The sequence below is a fragment of the Branchiostoma lanceolatum genome, chromosome 19 (genome assembly GCF_035083965.1).
Source record: "Branchiostoma lanceolatum isolate klBraLanc5 chromosome 19, klBraLanc5.hap2, whole genome shotgun sequence".
Lineage (NCBI taxonomy): Eukaryota > Metazoa > Chordata > Leptocardii > Amphioxiformes > Branchiostomatidae > Branchiostoma > Branchiostoma lanceolatum.
Genome location: NC_089740.1, coordinates 7698001 through 7714356, shown reverse-complemented (window position 1 = coordinate 7714356; position 16356 = coordinate 7698001). Strand labels below are relative to the sequence as shown.

Here is a 16356-nt window from a genome sequence, read left to right as displayed (position 1 = left end):
TTTTTCATTGTTTCGCAACTGTAATAATTATAAAGAGCCTAATTCATAAAGAGCCTTATTATACGAGGAAAATATGTCAGAGTCTGCAATTTTACAACCTTTTAGTGCTGTTATATTTAATATATTTAATTATGCTGTTACATTTGTTTGGTTTCCAAGGATGTGCTGAAGGTCGCTGGGGTCAGGACTGCGGGCAGACATGTGACCACTGCAGGAATGGTGCGTCCTGTCTCCCCTGGGACGGGACATGTGTCTGCACCGCTGGCTGGGCGGGGCCTCAGTGCGCCGAGTGTGAGTGCTTCATCTGTCAAATTCTAACAACAGTTACATGTACTTGGTTATCATACAACAATAACAGCTGCCCCACTGAGGTATTGCCAAAAAGGAATGGAGTCTTACATTTATCCCATGATAGTAATTTGTATCAAATGCAATCCCCAAGAAGAGTTGAGCCTGTTTCTAACTTAGATCATAATGATTATTAGATTGCCATCATAATGATAACTGTTATGATAAAATCAAGACTTGGTATCTTTGTAAAGGCGGAGACTTACATGCACTTAGTAATACATTTTACAACCAGTGTTCTTCTTTGCTTATTCATTGATTACACAGCACAAAGAGTAACATTGACTGTAAATCTTAAAATGCTTGCAGTGATTTTATTTGTAATTTTTAGTTTCCGTGAATTACTGCAAAATTATAACACCTCGAAAGTCAATTTGTAATTCTACAGTAACTGTTCTACAGAATTGTTTCAACTACCGTGAACTTTAAGCACTGGTCAGGAGAAACCTTATTTTCACCCCTTCTGGCAAATAAACCCACTGCAAAAGAAAAATTAATGCATTTTACAGCAACTGTTACTCACAGTTTTTGTTGATGAATGTTTAAGACATCCAGGTAATAAGATTATAGACGTTACTCAAGCAACTGGATAAAATTTTGAAACCGTCAGACGTATCAGATTCTGTTTTCTTTTGAATGGTTTTGTGAATTTTGTTTTTGTTTGTAGCTTGTCCCACTGGATACTATGGAGAGAACTGTAACAGTGCGTGTAACTGTGTCCACGGGGTGTGTAACCACATCAGTGGGACCTGCCTGTGTGACGCTGGCCGGACTGGGGATGTCTGCAACTTTGGTATGTACTGTTCAATTTTAAAGCTTAGGGAAGATACATGGTTCACATTACTTCATTACCAGAACTATTGAATGGTGTAGAAAGAATGAAATGGAAACGATAGGGGCAAAGAATTCAAACATTTAAGTTTATAACATGACAATGTATGTGGCATAGTACAATGTGGTTGGTTTATATATCCACCATATGAATACATGTACATATTATATAAGTCATTTTGTACATCATGCAAGCTTTCATACTTTTTTCTTGAGAATATGCTATCATTCCTCAAAAGCGAGATGTCAGAAATTAAAGGGGACAGCTTAATAATGAAAATCTTGAAGTGCATTGGCATCCAGTCAGATACAAAATATGTAGAGAAATCTGCAACTAGTTGGAAGGATTCTGAATTCAGATTCTTCTTTTGTTTTAAATTTATTTATTGATTGACATTTGATTTTGTTCCTCTATACTTGTTCCAGATGTGAATGAGTGTAATGGGGATCATGAATGTGACGATAATGCAGAGTGTCACAACGCCCCTGGATCCTACCTCTGCGTCTGTCGTACAGGGTATGTTGGGGATGGACGAGACTGCCAACGTAAGTTATCACGAAAGAGGAGGAAATTGTCTGATTGAGATGCTTGAATAGTCACAATTACTCCGGTGCCCATAGGGGGTGAAGCCATGGCCAAGCCCCAAAGCCACAAATTTGTCCCAGTAGACTGCCGGTACTGGGGAGTCCCTCTTGGTGTTCTCACGAATAGTTTACAGCGTCTATTTGTTACCAGGTCCTGGGTTGATTTTAACTCTGAGTTAAAAAAATCACAGGGCCCAGCCGTGCCCAAAAATAGCCTAGTAGCCACGTAGGTGTCACACCCGAAATATAGTGCTAAGAAAGCAAATAAACCAAAGGAAAAAAAGCACTGTTGTCTATCACATGCATACATTCAAAATAATAGACTAAGATTTTGAGTTAAAAAATTGTTGGGCTATATATGAGTTTGGGAATTCCCATATATGGGCATGTTAAAATGATGAATTGAAATTATCTTGTAAATACAAATGACTGACTTGTGTTTTGTTCCTCGTAATTCTAGCTAAAAGTGTGGGGCCGGTCATCTTGAGACAACTGCCAATCTTAGACCGGGATACGGAAGATACGGTCCTGTTCTCGTGCCGCTACGAGTACAGGGATCCGGATGGGAATAATTTCTTCGTGACCTGGCTGAAGGGAGATACCATTCTCTTCCTGGGGAAGCTGAGGAGGATTGACGATGAGAGATTTGGGATCAACCCCGAAGATGGGATGTCGGACTTAAGTATTAGACAGTCAGACTTAACTATTAGACAGGTTTGTTTGTTTGTTTGTATTGCATTATATATTAACCTTGTAAACCGTGTCATGGCGTGTAACACCAAGTTTGCACTGAACAGTACAAGCGGCATATCCAGACAGATTTATTTGATCCACTCACACTAGGAAGGACACTCTTTTTCTCTTCAATAAGTGTGGTGGGCTCCTTTACATGCTCGAGGTGTGGCCTCCCTCAAACACGACGGGATCTCTATATAATGTCCTATCCCCAACGGAGGCTAGGTACTCATTTTCACCTGAGTGAAGTGAGGAAATTTGTATTAAGTGCCATTCCCAAGGGCACAACGTCAACCGAGCATGTCAGGATTGGCACCAAGGTCACCTCTGGGTTCTGGGCCAAAGACGTTTGTATTGAGTGCAAATTAATGAGGTTTTGTACATTTTTGGGGGTTTGCTAACTTGACGGTATTGGAAGGCGAAGCCCATTTCTGTCCTTGCACCACTTTTTACCTCTCCAACAGAAGACAGGAACCCATTTACACCTGGATGGAGTGAGGAAAGTCATCTTAAATGCCAGTTAAAGCCAGGAATCGAACCTGCCACCTCTCGATCCTATGTCTGCTTAAGTCTAACCACTATCATGGGTATCGAGGCCACATTATAGTACTTTGAATTTGCAAAGTTTTTTCTTAACACTTTTAACTTAAGCCTTGTATATATTGAGCACAAATTAGGAGTTACAGGAACTATTATAGATTTATCAATAATCATTTTTCTCCTGGACGTATGTTTGGGCAAAAGAATTGCCTTTTTAAACGGCTTTGATCATATCTTTCTCCTCTTTTTACAGACCAAGATATCTGACTCCGGACCATACACATGCCTGATCAACTCAGTGCCCCCTACTATCTCCACTGGAATTCTCAATATCCGTAAGTTATTTCTGTTTTTGTTAAACTTCGTTTTTTTCCTCAGAAAGCATGGACCACAAAGCAAAGAACTGATTGAATCATTGTCAAGACATTGTCTTGAATTGTCACAATTCAACCTTCAGACTTATTGGGTTTTACGGCTACCAACTTCAACTTGCTGAAGAATCTGAAGCCTATACTGACTGTTAGACTGTAAGGTTTAGACCATCACACACTGGGGCATGCCCCTACTCTTTTTGAAAGGTTTAGTCACTGGGTTCTTTAATGTGCGTGGGGTGTGGCTCTCCCCGAACATGGACCTCCATTCAAAGTCCTATCCGAGGGACGTCCCTAACCTTAGGGCTACATGTAGGCACGTGTTATGTGCCTTTCCCAAGGGTACAAGATCGGTAACATGGCAGGATTCGAACCCGGGACCACTTGGTTAAGCCAAACACTCTGCTGTTGTGCCACACAACCCGACAACCTACATTTTTGTTTGGACACAAGGCTGTTACAGTATTGCTGCTCCTTTAGCTTAGTGTATTTGACATCCTTTGTTCTACAGAGTGTGCCAGGGGACATTATGGGTCAGAGTGTAAGGTTTGTTCCTGTCGGCACGGGCGAGAGATGTGCGACCCGTTCAACGGCTGTCTTCCATGTCCAGACGAGCAAACCTGTGAAAATGGTGATAACTTTGATTTTGTGTATTGTGTTGTTCATTTAACGGATTCACTCAAAATTTAGACAACCTGATGTATAGTTTACCCTTATAGGATACCCTTCCTACATTTTTGTACATGTAGTAAGGTGTACCCAGGCTTGCAAGAAATCATTAAAATGATCATGAAATAAATGAGTTCAACACATTATATATTTCTCAATTTATGATCATATCCTCTTCTTTGTGGAAGAAAATATAATAGCAACATTAGTTGTGAAGTGTTTCAATTTTGAAGAAATTTGATTTTGGTAGACTTTAATTGTATCAAGTTTACTAATAGACTGCATTAAAAAATTTCAGACAAATTATCTTGAACATCTGCAAAATTTTTGTTCATATTATACTGACACTGTGTGAACACATAACAGTGTTTTCAACATCTTGTACATGTAAGATCTTTTTGCATTTAGTTTGTATCAATTCTGAAATGTTGTTTATGTTCCCAGTGCTGATGACTTTTGATGGTAGTATCAGGATAACCTCCGAGAGTTGGAAAACAGAACTGGCTGAGAAAACCAGTGATGACCACCAGAAACTGGCTGGGGTTGTGGAATATGGAGTAAGTTTGCGTTTTATTTTATATCATCCAAATCTTGTCCAATCCCAGATTTCGTTAATCATCTTGGGAAACCCATACTCACCCACTTGTGTGGATTGTGGTTGATGCTAATTGACAGTACAATAATTTTATTTCTAGTTGAATGAGATCTACAGGAAGAGTCCTCTGTCAGGAGACTATCTTCATGCCAAGGTCAAGCAGTTCAGGTAAATAAACGAAATCTTTCATCTCTCAAATGTTGTCCAACATAAGGACTTTCTTCAATTGCTTAGTACATACAAATTTGTATTTTTGCACCTATTACCAATACTTGATATACTGGCAGTGCCAGAATTGCCTAACAGGTAGATTACTGTAATTTCACTGTTTTCTGGGAAAAACAATTTTTCATATTTTGACCTGACCATTTGCAGTACAGTAACTGTACTTTCTTACAAATCTTTGTGGGCTTTGTTAAAATACAAAATGTACACACTGTAGTTATCAACATACTGTTCTGCAGTATAAGGATGATAACATACATGTATAGCGGATAATATTCTAGCTGCAATTCATGGATTGATTTTATTTAGGTCCTTAGAATTGTTAGATAATAGCTGCAATAGTTCAAAAATCACATCTTTGGATGTAGGCTGAGTTGCCATACATTGTACCTAATATAATACATTGCAATTGTCGTACAATAAATTCTTCTTCTTGTAGTGCTGGCAGCGTGGTGAGTGACTTCACGCTGTATTTCCGGCCAGGCTCGGATGTGCAGGCTGAAGACGTTGGGGAACAGCTGGATGGGAAGTCCAACATCGGCGGCCTCAGGGTCGACCCTACAGCAAGTGGGATTGAAGGTAAGCATGATAATTCCTTTGTCTCACTCAATAACAAAATGATTGCTCATTTCTACATGTACTATCGTTGAAGAGATTCATCAGTCACGTAAAATCACAGTTACTAGAATATTCATCAATCAGTGACTTAGAAAAGGTATCGAGATACGCACCTCCAAATTTTCCACTCCGTGAACAAGACGTACAGTAGACGAGTAAATTTGGAGGTGCTTATCTCGTTAGTCACTGATCGATGAATATTCTTGTAACTACATGTATTATATAATTATATAGTGGTACTGTCCTTGGTGCTGAATTACCACCAAAGAGATGTAATGCTAAAAAGTTGCTGGTACATCTTTCTTTTCTAGCACATTTCCTTCCTATTTCTTGGTCCATTTGAATGTTTTAGCATTATTACTTAGTACTTTATTCTATTGTATATTGAGGGGCAAAACATATGGTTCCTGACCAGTAGTTTTTAATACATAAAAATTGTGCATAAATATGCCCTTTTTTCCAAACTTAAGTCTTGTTTTTCTACCAATGTACAGTATATACTACACCTTTGCACAGCAGACCCATTTTTAATATTTAGTGATCCTGTCAGTCAAAATTTGCAATGAATCTGCCAATAAAAAAGTGACTGCATGCATATGTTGACCGAATTTCTGCATCAAATTTTATATAGTACATTTTTGTCCTGCACTTCAATGTTTTCACAAACTTGAAGGTTGGTATAAGGACTACTGGTCTATTCCAATATGTCTACTAAGGTGAAATGATCTTTTGATGTCACGCTGTTACACTCATCAAATTTGCATAGTAAATGTTTCATATAATTATGATTTTGTGTAATCAGGAGACACTGGAAAGCGTGGAGGGCGGAAGCCTGACAGAGATGATGATGATGACGGTCCAGGGGGAAAGGCAGGTGTTGTCGGTAGGTTTACACCTTCATGATATTCAACACTGCTAGAATCATTCAATAGATTTTTACATGTTTATGATACAGAGCTGCTAGAATGATCGTGTAAGTTTTTGTTTTGTTTTGCATTTTGGTATTATATAAACAAACCACTGCTATCTAAAAAATTGCGTAATCCTTTTGCCATGAATATACTCAATATTGAAAATTGATAAATGAAGACCTTTATTACACATTTTAGACCAACTGAGCTAGTAAAATAAAGGTCACAACATTTAAGACATGACTGTTAACAAACATACACATTCAATTTGGTAGTAAGTATTATAATAGTCTAGCATATACATGTAGGTTTGGCTTCTTCTCGCTTCTTAGTAATGGTGAAAATGTAGGATTGTATTATACAGGGTTTAGCTATAGTCAGTTTATCAAACTGCATGAGGAATATAAATTTCTCAGTGCTCATATAATTTCTTAAGTGAGAAACTTTATTTTCTATAGACTTAGAGTCTAGATGGGATATTTCTATCATTAGCATACATACAAAAGTCATGTAGTACAGTCTATGATAAAGTACAATTCATCCCATATTTGAGAGAAAATTGACAGTTTTTTAATCACCACACTACAGTCTTTAACTTAACTAGTACTCATTTAGATTTGTCCATAATGTCTAACGCTGCCCTGTTGTTGTGTAATATAGCTGGTGCTGTGATTGGAGTAGTGCTGATCCTACTGCTGGTGGTGCTGGCATTTGTTGCTTACCGTTTCCACCAGTTGAGGAAGCGCCCTGCGGAGCCAACTGTATCGTAAGTATTCTCTTATTTTGTACCAGGTCCTACTATTCGGAGATGTATTCATAGAACATTTAGCACTAAGCCCGTCAGTGTCTTGTGTTTTTAACTGTTTTCAAAGATTTGTGATACTGTTGAATCGTGAAATGTTTCTGATAAACTTTGCAGTTTTTGCAGTGAGCTCTCACCACGCTATTAGCTAGCAGGGCGTCAGGGTGTCTTTTGGACGCCCCACACTAGTACTAAGAAAACAAGGAAACTAGACACCCTTCTTTTGCAGGGGACACCTAGCAGATGCCCTGACTGTTTTTCTTTAGTAATTACATACTGGCACATACATTTAACTGATCATGAGAACTCACCTCACCACAAACATATGCTCTGAGTGTCTTTCTACAGTACAGTATACACATTATTGTTTCATCTGTAAACTTGAACACTGCAAACGCGTCCTTTCCCCTCCTACTGAAATTAAAACCCATGCAATTAAAACCATTTCTCATTTACCTGAACATGTAGTTACGATCGTGGGACAACCAGCATTGGAGCAGACAACCCAGTCTATGAAAACATGCCAGGTGCCATGGCTGCACCTGTCCCAGGTGTTCAGGTGCACAAGGGCGAACACCTGATGTACATGAACAACCCCCTGTACGACCAGGTGAACGGAATGGGGGCACCTGGAAAGGCTGCTGGTATAGATCTGCAGTTGCCTACAGGTGTGTTATGTAAAAAAGGTCTCAGCATTTTACGGAAAAACTTGTTGAGTCCATTCCCGGATAGATGGCTCACCACAAAGAGCCACCAGTGTTCAGCAGTGAAATTAGAAAATACACTTAGCAGAAAGTATATAGGGCTGGATTACCTATTTTTATGGGGTATGACCCAAATAAATGTTGCAAATATTCAATATATTTGTATATTGGTGTAAATAAACTAATACTTTGGACAGTCACTTTCAAAAAGTTTCTAAAATAGTTCAAATTTTCAATTGCAATTTTGGGGAAATTTGGAACTAATTGTGACTATGTGAATACCTGCATGACTCAAAAAGTTGTGGATGGATCTTTGGTATGTTTGCACTAGATGTTGGCAAAAAGAAATAATTAGATTATGGCACCCTGGTGCCTCTCCATGGTACTGCAGCAGAACTTCTGGTTTCAATATCTCGCTGTTAACTGAATCAGACATTTCAGATAAGGTAATCGCTGACTCCAAATGTTGTGCTTGTACAGGTGCAGAAGCTCCCCCTCCCTACGAGGAGAACCCAGGGGAACTGCAGCTGACACAGGAGGAAGAACTGAAGCTGCAGCAGAAGGCAGCCGAGGCAGGTTATCCTGAGTGAACCACCTGTCAATCATTGCCACCTGTCAATCATAATCATCTGTCAATCAGGACCACCTGTCAATCATGATTATCCAACATTTGAAGCATTTTTGAATGGTGGCAAGCGACAAGGATATTTTTTGTAGCTGTTGGAATATTTGTGCCTTGGAGCAAATGAAACAAGATTGAACTGGTTTAAAATAATTGCTTTAAGCCAGTCACCAATGGGGTACTTAGTGTTAAGTGCCTAGACCACTGCAGTTGTAGAACACAGTCCGACTATTAATGGCTGATTTTATGCTGCATTCAAAACAATGCCTCAAAGTTGTACATAAAATAAGTCTACCAGAAAATACTTTTGGTAACATAGCTGCTCTGCTTTGGAAGTTACAATAAAAAAAACTATGCAAATTTAGGATAAGTTTGATTGATGATTATAGCAAATGGTGAAGGTACTGTAGGTATTTCCCAATGATATATTATATATTTTATATTTTATGACCTTGTATAGTGGTGTTGTATTGTTTTCTATTTTCATTTTGAGTTGTATGTGTCTGTACTTTCTCAGAATTTTGTGGATGAAAAAATCACTGTTAGAGTACTGATACATAATACTAGACTAGGTGTACTATGCAATATTCATTTGTTGTCCTGTATTGGTTTATAAGTATTTTACAAACCTTTTTTTTCACAAAAATGTTGCTGATTACTAATACATTTCATTACTTTAGCCTGGCCAATTTTACCAGTAATGACCGCAAAATACCTGAAGGTTAAACAAATCTGTTTTCTCAAAATAATGTAGTCCCAGAAGTGAATACCGTATGGGGGATACGAAATTTGGAACTAGTTTAAGGTTTAAGTTTCAGACTTAAGTATTACAAACAAAATGGTACGGCCAACTACATAATTATACCACATATAATTTGTAATCAGTGAAGATTTCTTTATGCTTTTCATTTCTTTCTAAAGCCATCCTACTATGATCATCATTTTTCAATTAAATATTGAAAAATTGCAAATTTATCTTTAATAGTCAAACTGTCACTAGCGCGTGGATAATGATACTATACTGGCGTGCAGTAACGATATATGCCATTTTTTTTTACTGATGGAGAATTGTAAACTTTATATTTTGAATAATAGCAAGAAAAAGCTACGTTGTCATTCATGTTCTACGTCATTGAGATTTGATACAATCTACTTTTTTTAATTTTATGGGTATTACTATATATATTGTTGTGATGTAAGACTTAGTATGCAATGTGCATGTTATGTTTGTGTGACTAGGTGGAAGAAAGAACCATAGGCCACATCAATTTAATTTCTTGGTTAATGGATTTTTATTTTCAAAAAAAAAAAAATCATGATTTTTTTTCTAAAATTTTTTGGGAAAATCCATTAACCAAGAGATTGAATTGGTGTGGGCTTAAGGTGGTAGACAAATTTACATTGTCCAGAATGGATATTGAGTGTTATATTTAGAGTGTGTTTCTGTCTCCCTTAAACTATGCAAACTTTTGGATACTGTTGCCGCTGCTTCTTAACACTGTCCAAAGTCTTTTTACAAGGATGAAGTTCTTGTTCTAACTTTTTTCGTAAAAAGTTTAATCGTTCAAGCCACCCTGCACTCCAAATGCAGTACATCATGCAAAGTAGCAGTGAGATTCTTCATTCCCAGAAATTATCTTTAAGTATGCATTTCAAAAATCCATTCTTACTAATACAATCATGTAATGTTGACTTTTATTACAATTTTCTATTGCATTGAATTGGGATTAAAATGGTAGGCTTCAAACTATTAGACCTTTCAATCGGTGATTCGAGAAAAAAAAACATAGCACTTAACTATGCAAGTTCTTGTAAATGTAATTCCCTTGCAAAATTATTGGTATATAAGCATTTTTGTGTATTGTTTTGCCATGTATACAATGTATATCCTGCAATTTGAATTTTTACCGCTTGCAATCATATTTCTAGTCATTATATCTGAGCTTATTCATATGATGATCTTGTTTTGCATAAAATGCAGTATAATTGTTTACCGTAATGTTTTGCTATAGCAGCAGTAGTTTAGATAGGCTGAGGTCTTCTATGCAACATTCAAAAAGCAATTTTTGTATATTTGGCAACATACAATTTAATGTATATTTCTAGACTATATTCTTGTGGTGACTGTCATGTCTGGCTATTTATTCAATCTATAATTGCTATTAATGTATTGCGTATTGGTGTAAGTGGATGAAAATAATTAAAAGCTCTTTAATTTGTACCTTTTTTGTCTGTCTTATATCTTATTCTAGATAGATGCATCATTGCTAGGATGTTAAAGATTGAAACCAAGTGTGAAACCAAGGTACAACATTTTTTTTATATTCAACAATCTTTATGATACTAGTAGTATTGTTCAATTACAATTAACATCACTTTTGCATTAAATATACACCATTCTCTTGTTATTGAACATGCAGCACCATCAGAAAATCATCCTTCAGACTCGAGGTTTTTGTTGCAAAATAATCCAATTATGACTGCCGATGTCACAGTGACCATTTCGGAACCCAGCACAGCAGCCAAAAAAACATACTTTAGATAAACCGTAAATTTTGTAATATCTTTCAAATACATCGATGTACACGTAATCACAATGATTAATCACTGTTTGCTGCCAAAAAGTACTTTTTCCCAAACCGCAGTGCTAGTTTCCAAACTGGTTGTCATGTTCACTGTGATGTCATTGGCAGTCATAAAGTCAAGGTCTTTATTTTACTTTATATTCTTTAAGTAACTGTAAACTTCTTAGATGTTGATCATGAACTACCAAAAGGGTTTGATAGTTATGTGTATTCCACTTATACGTTGACAAGGTAATCAATGTATTCATCTTAATAGTATGAGAACAAAGAAACTAAAATGCAGCTGATACAAATGTAAAATACGTTTAGCAAATATTCTTCTGAAGGCTTTGTGTGAATGCATGGAACATGACTGACCCTAACCATTGCAGATAAGAACAAACTTCTGAACATTAATAACACAGCCATTCACTCACCCATGTTTTCCTAAACACCTTTTCAACATCTCATAATATCATATAACATAATCAAAATAGCACTCTGATGTGACTACACAAATGTAACAGCATATTAAGTTATGATTAACAAAAAGTTATTATCATAAACTATAATATATATTAAGCATTTTGCACTAAGTTCAGGTCCCAAAAATTACAAACCATGATCCACCTGATGTTATAATATCATACATTGAAGTACTCATAGAGCACACATTTACTATTAAGTATACAATTCCTGTACTTAGTCTTATACATTACATACTAGTCACCCATATATTTTCTATGATTGCCAGCCTGTGCTACACAATCTCTTGCTGTCAGGGGCTGATTGTGTCTCCTCCCTGAGGGAGGGCTTCAGGGAGGCTATCAGTGGAAGGGCTTCTGGAAGCTTGATTTAGTCAGCCTACTATCAAAAGTATAATGCATCTTTTAGGCATTAATCAAAATATTAAGACATTGAAGAAAATACAGGTACCAGACGTATACCTGCTTTCAATGTTGCTATCATTATACCTGGGCTGTCTCCAGCTTTAAATGTTTTTGATTTTTAAATTGAATATGTCATTCTAAGCTCAAAAATACATTTTCATTCAGTTTTAGGTCATGAAATTGATATTTTTTGGACGGACAGGGTTGAATTTTTTTCCGTCCGAACAAGCAAATTTCCGTCCTGGGACAGAAGGACGGGTCCTGGAGACAGCCCTGCGCTATACATTAATTTTTCCAAAGTTGTAACAGACTGAGGTTGCCAGTCTCCTATAACTTAATCTCAACTCAAACATGAAAAATGTACTGTGAAGCAACCATCTAACAAATCAAAGACATATGTTGAGCAAAGCATCTTCAGCAGTAACTCCCAGATACATGTATTAGGAAATTTGGTTTGCAATCTCTTGAATTCAAGTAATTAACCTTCTCCCTGCTGCCTAACTCTGTAACCAATAGGAAATTGGGTACCAAATGGCTACTTCAGTGTGCTAAAGGTTAAAACTAGTAAGTCCTGAATGTTTATCAATTGTCTAAAAATACATTGTGTCAATCTAATCATTGTTCAACATATATAACTTTGTTTCCCTGATTTCTAATTGCAAAGTATGGTCAATGCTAGAAGTGCCTTATCTATCTTCCGTTTTCCACACGCTGTGGTGGCTTCTTTCTTGATGACTTTTGCAAAAAACAATGTCAAACAGTAAGTCAACAAAAGTCCATCCAAACCTGCCTCTCACAAACTCCTGTTCAATTCACTCTGTAATACAAGAACAAAACTGGAAGTTTTTCTTCTTGTTCCAGTTACTATATCTGAATGTATATTACTATTAGTATTGGAAAATTTGCAGATTTTTTGGTCAAAAAGGACATGCCTCCGATAATTCAAAAGTGTCTTCCCTACATTATAGTTGTAAAATGGAAATCTAATGGCAGACTTGCAGTGATTATCACTGACAAACCGATCATCACAATGCTACATGTATACATCATACTATAATCATAAATCATAATAATATACCTGGTGAGCCTGAAAGTCCTTTGCAAAAATCTCTAAATTACAATGCCTGTTCTGTGAATAGTTTCATCAGGTTGGAAATAAGTTACTGAATAAAAAAAGCGTTTGTGTAAAAAAAGTGTTTTATTCAGCTGACGTTTCAGTCACCATCTGTCACCTTCCTCAGGGCAATTCTGACTGGTTCATTATGTACTGCAGCTAGGTGTCTCTGCTTACAGATGTGGTCCCAAAAGTAAAGTATAGACAAAGGCTATTACCTTTTTCTTCCCTTTGTTGTCTTCACTCTGTCTGCGACCATAGATTCTCTCCGCTTCCTCCCGCTGGTCCTTGCTGATTGGTCGATCATCCAGCGTCTCCAGCTTTGGTAACCGGCTGATGACATATTGTCTTTGGGAAAGACATGATTATGAGGCAAAATTAGTTTCTGTTGAAAAGCAACATTAAATCTGAGGCAAATTTTTGTTAGGGCCCAACAAATCAGATTGCAATACATGTATAAAATTTTTAACGTAAGCAAAACAACCTGCAAGAGGCCAAATCTTACACCAGTTTTTCTCAGTCACAAAAGCTTTCTAGCAGGGTAGACTAGAATAAAACCTTGAGCGTTCTGCTGCAGTTCCACATAAATCTGAGAGGTGGCCCATAAACAACATGCATCTTAGGGATCCCGACTCAATACCAACCCACATACCACTAATCATTAAAATCCAAGCGTAGCAACAGTACATATACGTCAAACACTTGTCCACACAAAACAATACCTCCCTTGCGGAGGTAACAAATTTAAACTTTACACACCTGTAGTCCAGGTACTGAGGGACTGTTCCACCATTGAAGTAACTTGGGGCTGCTTCATTGTTCATCATGCTCAGGAACCTATCCCAAAACATATGGTCATTGTAACAATAATTAAAAAATAAATAAAAAAATAAAAATAAACAATTAAATAAAAAAATAGAAAATGAAAAAATAAAAAAATAAAAATAATTAGGATAATTAACAATAATTAGAATAATTAAAACAAATCGAGAAAAAAATCACGACAACAGAAGGCTGGCCCAGCCTTCTGTTTCCATGATTTTTTTCTTCTTTGATTTTTAAAAAAAAAATTAAAATCTGTTAACCAAGAAATCAAATTGGCCTTACCTACAATGTAAAGTCAGTCAGATCTTTACATGTTTATCACATTCATAATGACTAATGCTAAGGATATCATAATAAATTGTCTCTGACAAAGCTTAGAGGGTAAATTCCAGCCAACCTCAGACAGAGTGTAATACTTTTCTACAGCTAAGTGTAGTTGCAACCTCACCATGCCACAGCTTGTGTTGTTAGCCAAGCACCCCTGGTCACCTCTACTCTTCTCGATAAGTGTTTATACGTTGGGCTCTTTTACGTGCAGAGGTTTGATGCCTGAGGTCAATATAATGTCCTTGCTGAGGCTTACGCCTGAAGCTCCCCCCATATACTGGGCCGCCGGCTTTAAGTCCCCATCCAAAAGGAATCATGCAAGTCCCCTCGCAATATTCTTAAGTACTGTAAATGCAGAAATGTTTGTGGAGATTTAATATCGTGGTAGGGAGAAAATGGAGTGTTTGCGGTGGTTTTGAGTTCGCGTTTGAAAAATAGTACTTATTAGTAGCCCTACAGTCACACAACGGAACGGCTTTTTGCGGTGGTAAAGAGTTCACCGCGAAAATGATAAAACCACCGTGGACATTTCTGCATTTACAGACTACTAATTACCTGAGGTTTGGGAAGAATTTTGCGACAGTTTCGATGAACACGGAGAGGTTGGTGATGTTGTTGTGGTTGACCCACAGTGTGTGGAGGCTGGGGATGGGGGGAAACTTGACGTGTGACGTCAGACCGTTGCTGTCCAAGATGAGCGTGTTCAGTCGTCTGAAGTCCATCAAGGGCATGAGAGACCTGTTGGATTATCTAGTCAAGGGCTAAAAATTTCAGAATTGTAACAATAACAAAATAAATATAACATAGTTAATGATGATGATGACTACTAGTATAATTGCAATCTGAAAATGATGAAATTTTTTGTAACCTTATTAAGACCATATGACTGAAGACCCAAGGAAGCATGTTAAGAGCATTCTCAATCACAAAGTGTAAATTTTTTTAATCATGTCATGAAACTTTGGAAAGAGAAAAAGAAAACCTGCAATTGTGCAAAGTTTCAGTACAAAGTTTCAGTACAATCTAGCGAACTCTGGAATGCGATTGTCCCTGCCTCTTTCTACTAGTAGGATGGTCAATGCCCCAGGGTCTGACTGTCCCTTTTTCAAGGAGATGTCCTCATAGGTTTTCTTCAAAACAAAAACTTTGCAACCTTGGACATTCCTAAGAACTGCTTTTGAAAAAGCCTGGGCATTACAGTAGCACAGTAGCAAGGACTTTTTGTTGTAATGCCAAAAAAATGCCAATACAATTCCTGGGATTCTTGCGATTTACACATACAATAAGTACTAAACTATTAGGATCGCTCCCTGAAACAAAGTGTAGCCAAAGAAATGGTAAGAAGAATGTGACTTGCGCCTTCAAGGATACGAAATCTTGTTGTGGCTCAAGTCTAGAATCTCCAGCGAATCCTGGTGCTTGTGAAAGTCAGAGGGAATTTCCGACAACTCGTGGTAGGCCAGAGATATCTGCAGGACAGGGCCATCTCCGAACACCAGCGAAGGAAACATCTTAAAGTTCACTCCAAGTCTTAAGAGTAGTCTCCAAGTCTTGACTTCTTGTTCAACAGTGTCTTAAAAGTTTAAGATGTCTGCATAAATATTCAGGTGAAGAATTTACATCAAGTCATCTCAGTCTTGATCTGTAAAAAAAAAGATGAATCTTTAACTGTGTCTTCTTTCTGTTGAATAGTCGTTAACAATGATCTGTCTCAATCTGTAGTTGAGTGATAATTATAAAGGTTACAAAATATCAATAATCATCACATGATAATCATAGGCCTTGTATATTTTTTATACTCACGTCATCTGTAACGTTATATATACTGATACGATCTTTTCCTCGCGATTTGTGAGCAATGACATGACCTCTCTGAATGCTCACAAGCCCCTTGGATTAAAGATTTTTCCTTGGCACTTTAAGAAACTGGAAAATCGCTGAGATCTTCTTCTTTTCTTGACAGACCACAAAATACAGAAAACTCTGAGTTTGTAAACAGGGCAAAGGTCACAGCTCAAGTCTCGTTCATAACTTTGATCACGTGACAATGAAATCGAAAAAAAATCATAAATTGGCCGTT

The 16356-nt window shown here is 37.2% G+C and overlaps 2 protein-coding genes across 2 annotated transcripts in view; one reads left to right on the top strand and one right to left on the bottom strand.

Moving 5' to 3' along the window:
• The window catches only part of LOC136425308 (multiple epidermal growth factor-like domains protein 11), a 36259-nt gene extending 25482 nt beyond the window's left edge, over window positions 1–10777 (top strand). The window contains exons 19-31 of the mRNA XM_066414152.1: window positions 160–291; window positions 1016–1141; window positions 1606–1725; window positions 2225–2478; window positions 3293–3374; window positions 3922–4041; window positions 4524–4636; window positions 4775–4842; window positions 5339–5478; window positions 6320–6400; window positions 7089–7194; window positions 7699–7898; window positions 8415–10777. Coding sequence (XP_066270249.1) covers window positions 160–291; window positions 1016–1141; window positions 1606–1725; window positions 2225–2478; window positions 3293–3374; window positions 3922–4041; window positions 4524–4636; window positions 4775–4842; window positions 5339–5478; window positions 6320–6400; window positions 7089–7194; window positions 7699–7898; window positions 8415–8524 — 1652 coding nt within the window. The 3' untranslated portion in view covers window positions 8525–10777. The remainder of the gene's footprint in view (window positions 1–159; window positions 292–1015; window positions 1142–1605; window positions 1726–2224; window positions 2479–3292; window positions 3375–3921; window positions 4042–4523; window positions 4637–4774; window positions 4843–5338; window positions 5479–6319; window positions 6401–7088; window positions 7195–7698; window positions 7899–8414) is intronic.
• Window positions 10778–12803: 2026 nt separating this feature from the next.
• On the bottom strand, window positions 12804–16293 carry LOC136425939 (leucine-rich melanocyte differentiation-associated protein-like). The gene is made up of 6 exons (XM_066414861.1): window positions 16080–16293; window positions 15648–15918; window positions 14832–15014; window positions 13884–13961; window positions 13343–13472; window positions 12804–12827 (listed from the first exon to the last, which is right to left on the bottom strand). The coding sequence occupies exons 2-6, from the start codon at window positions 15785–15787 to the stop codon at window positions 12804–12806; spliced, it is 555 nt and encodes a 184-aa protein (XP_066270958.1). The 5' UTR covers window positions 15788–15918; window positions 16080–16293.
• Between the last annotated feature and the right edge of the window lie 63 nt (window positions 16294–16356).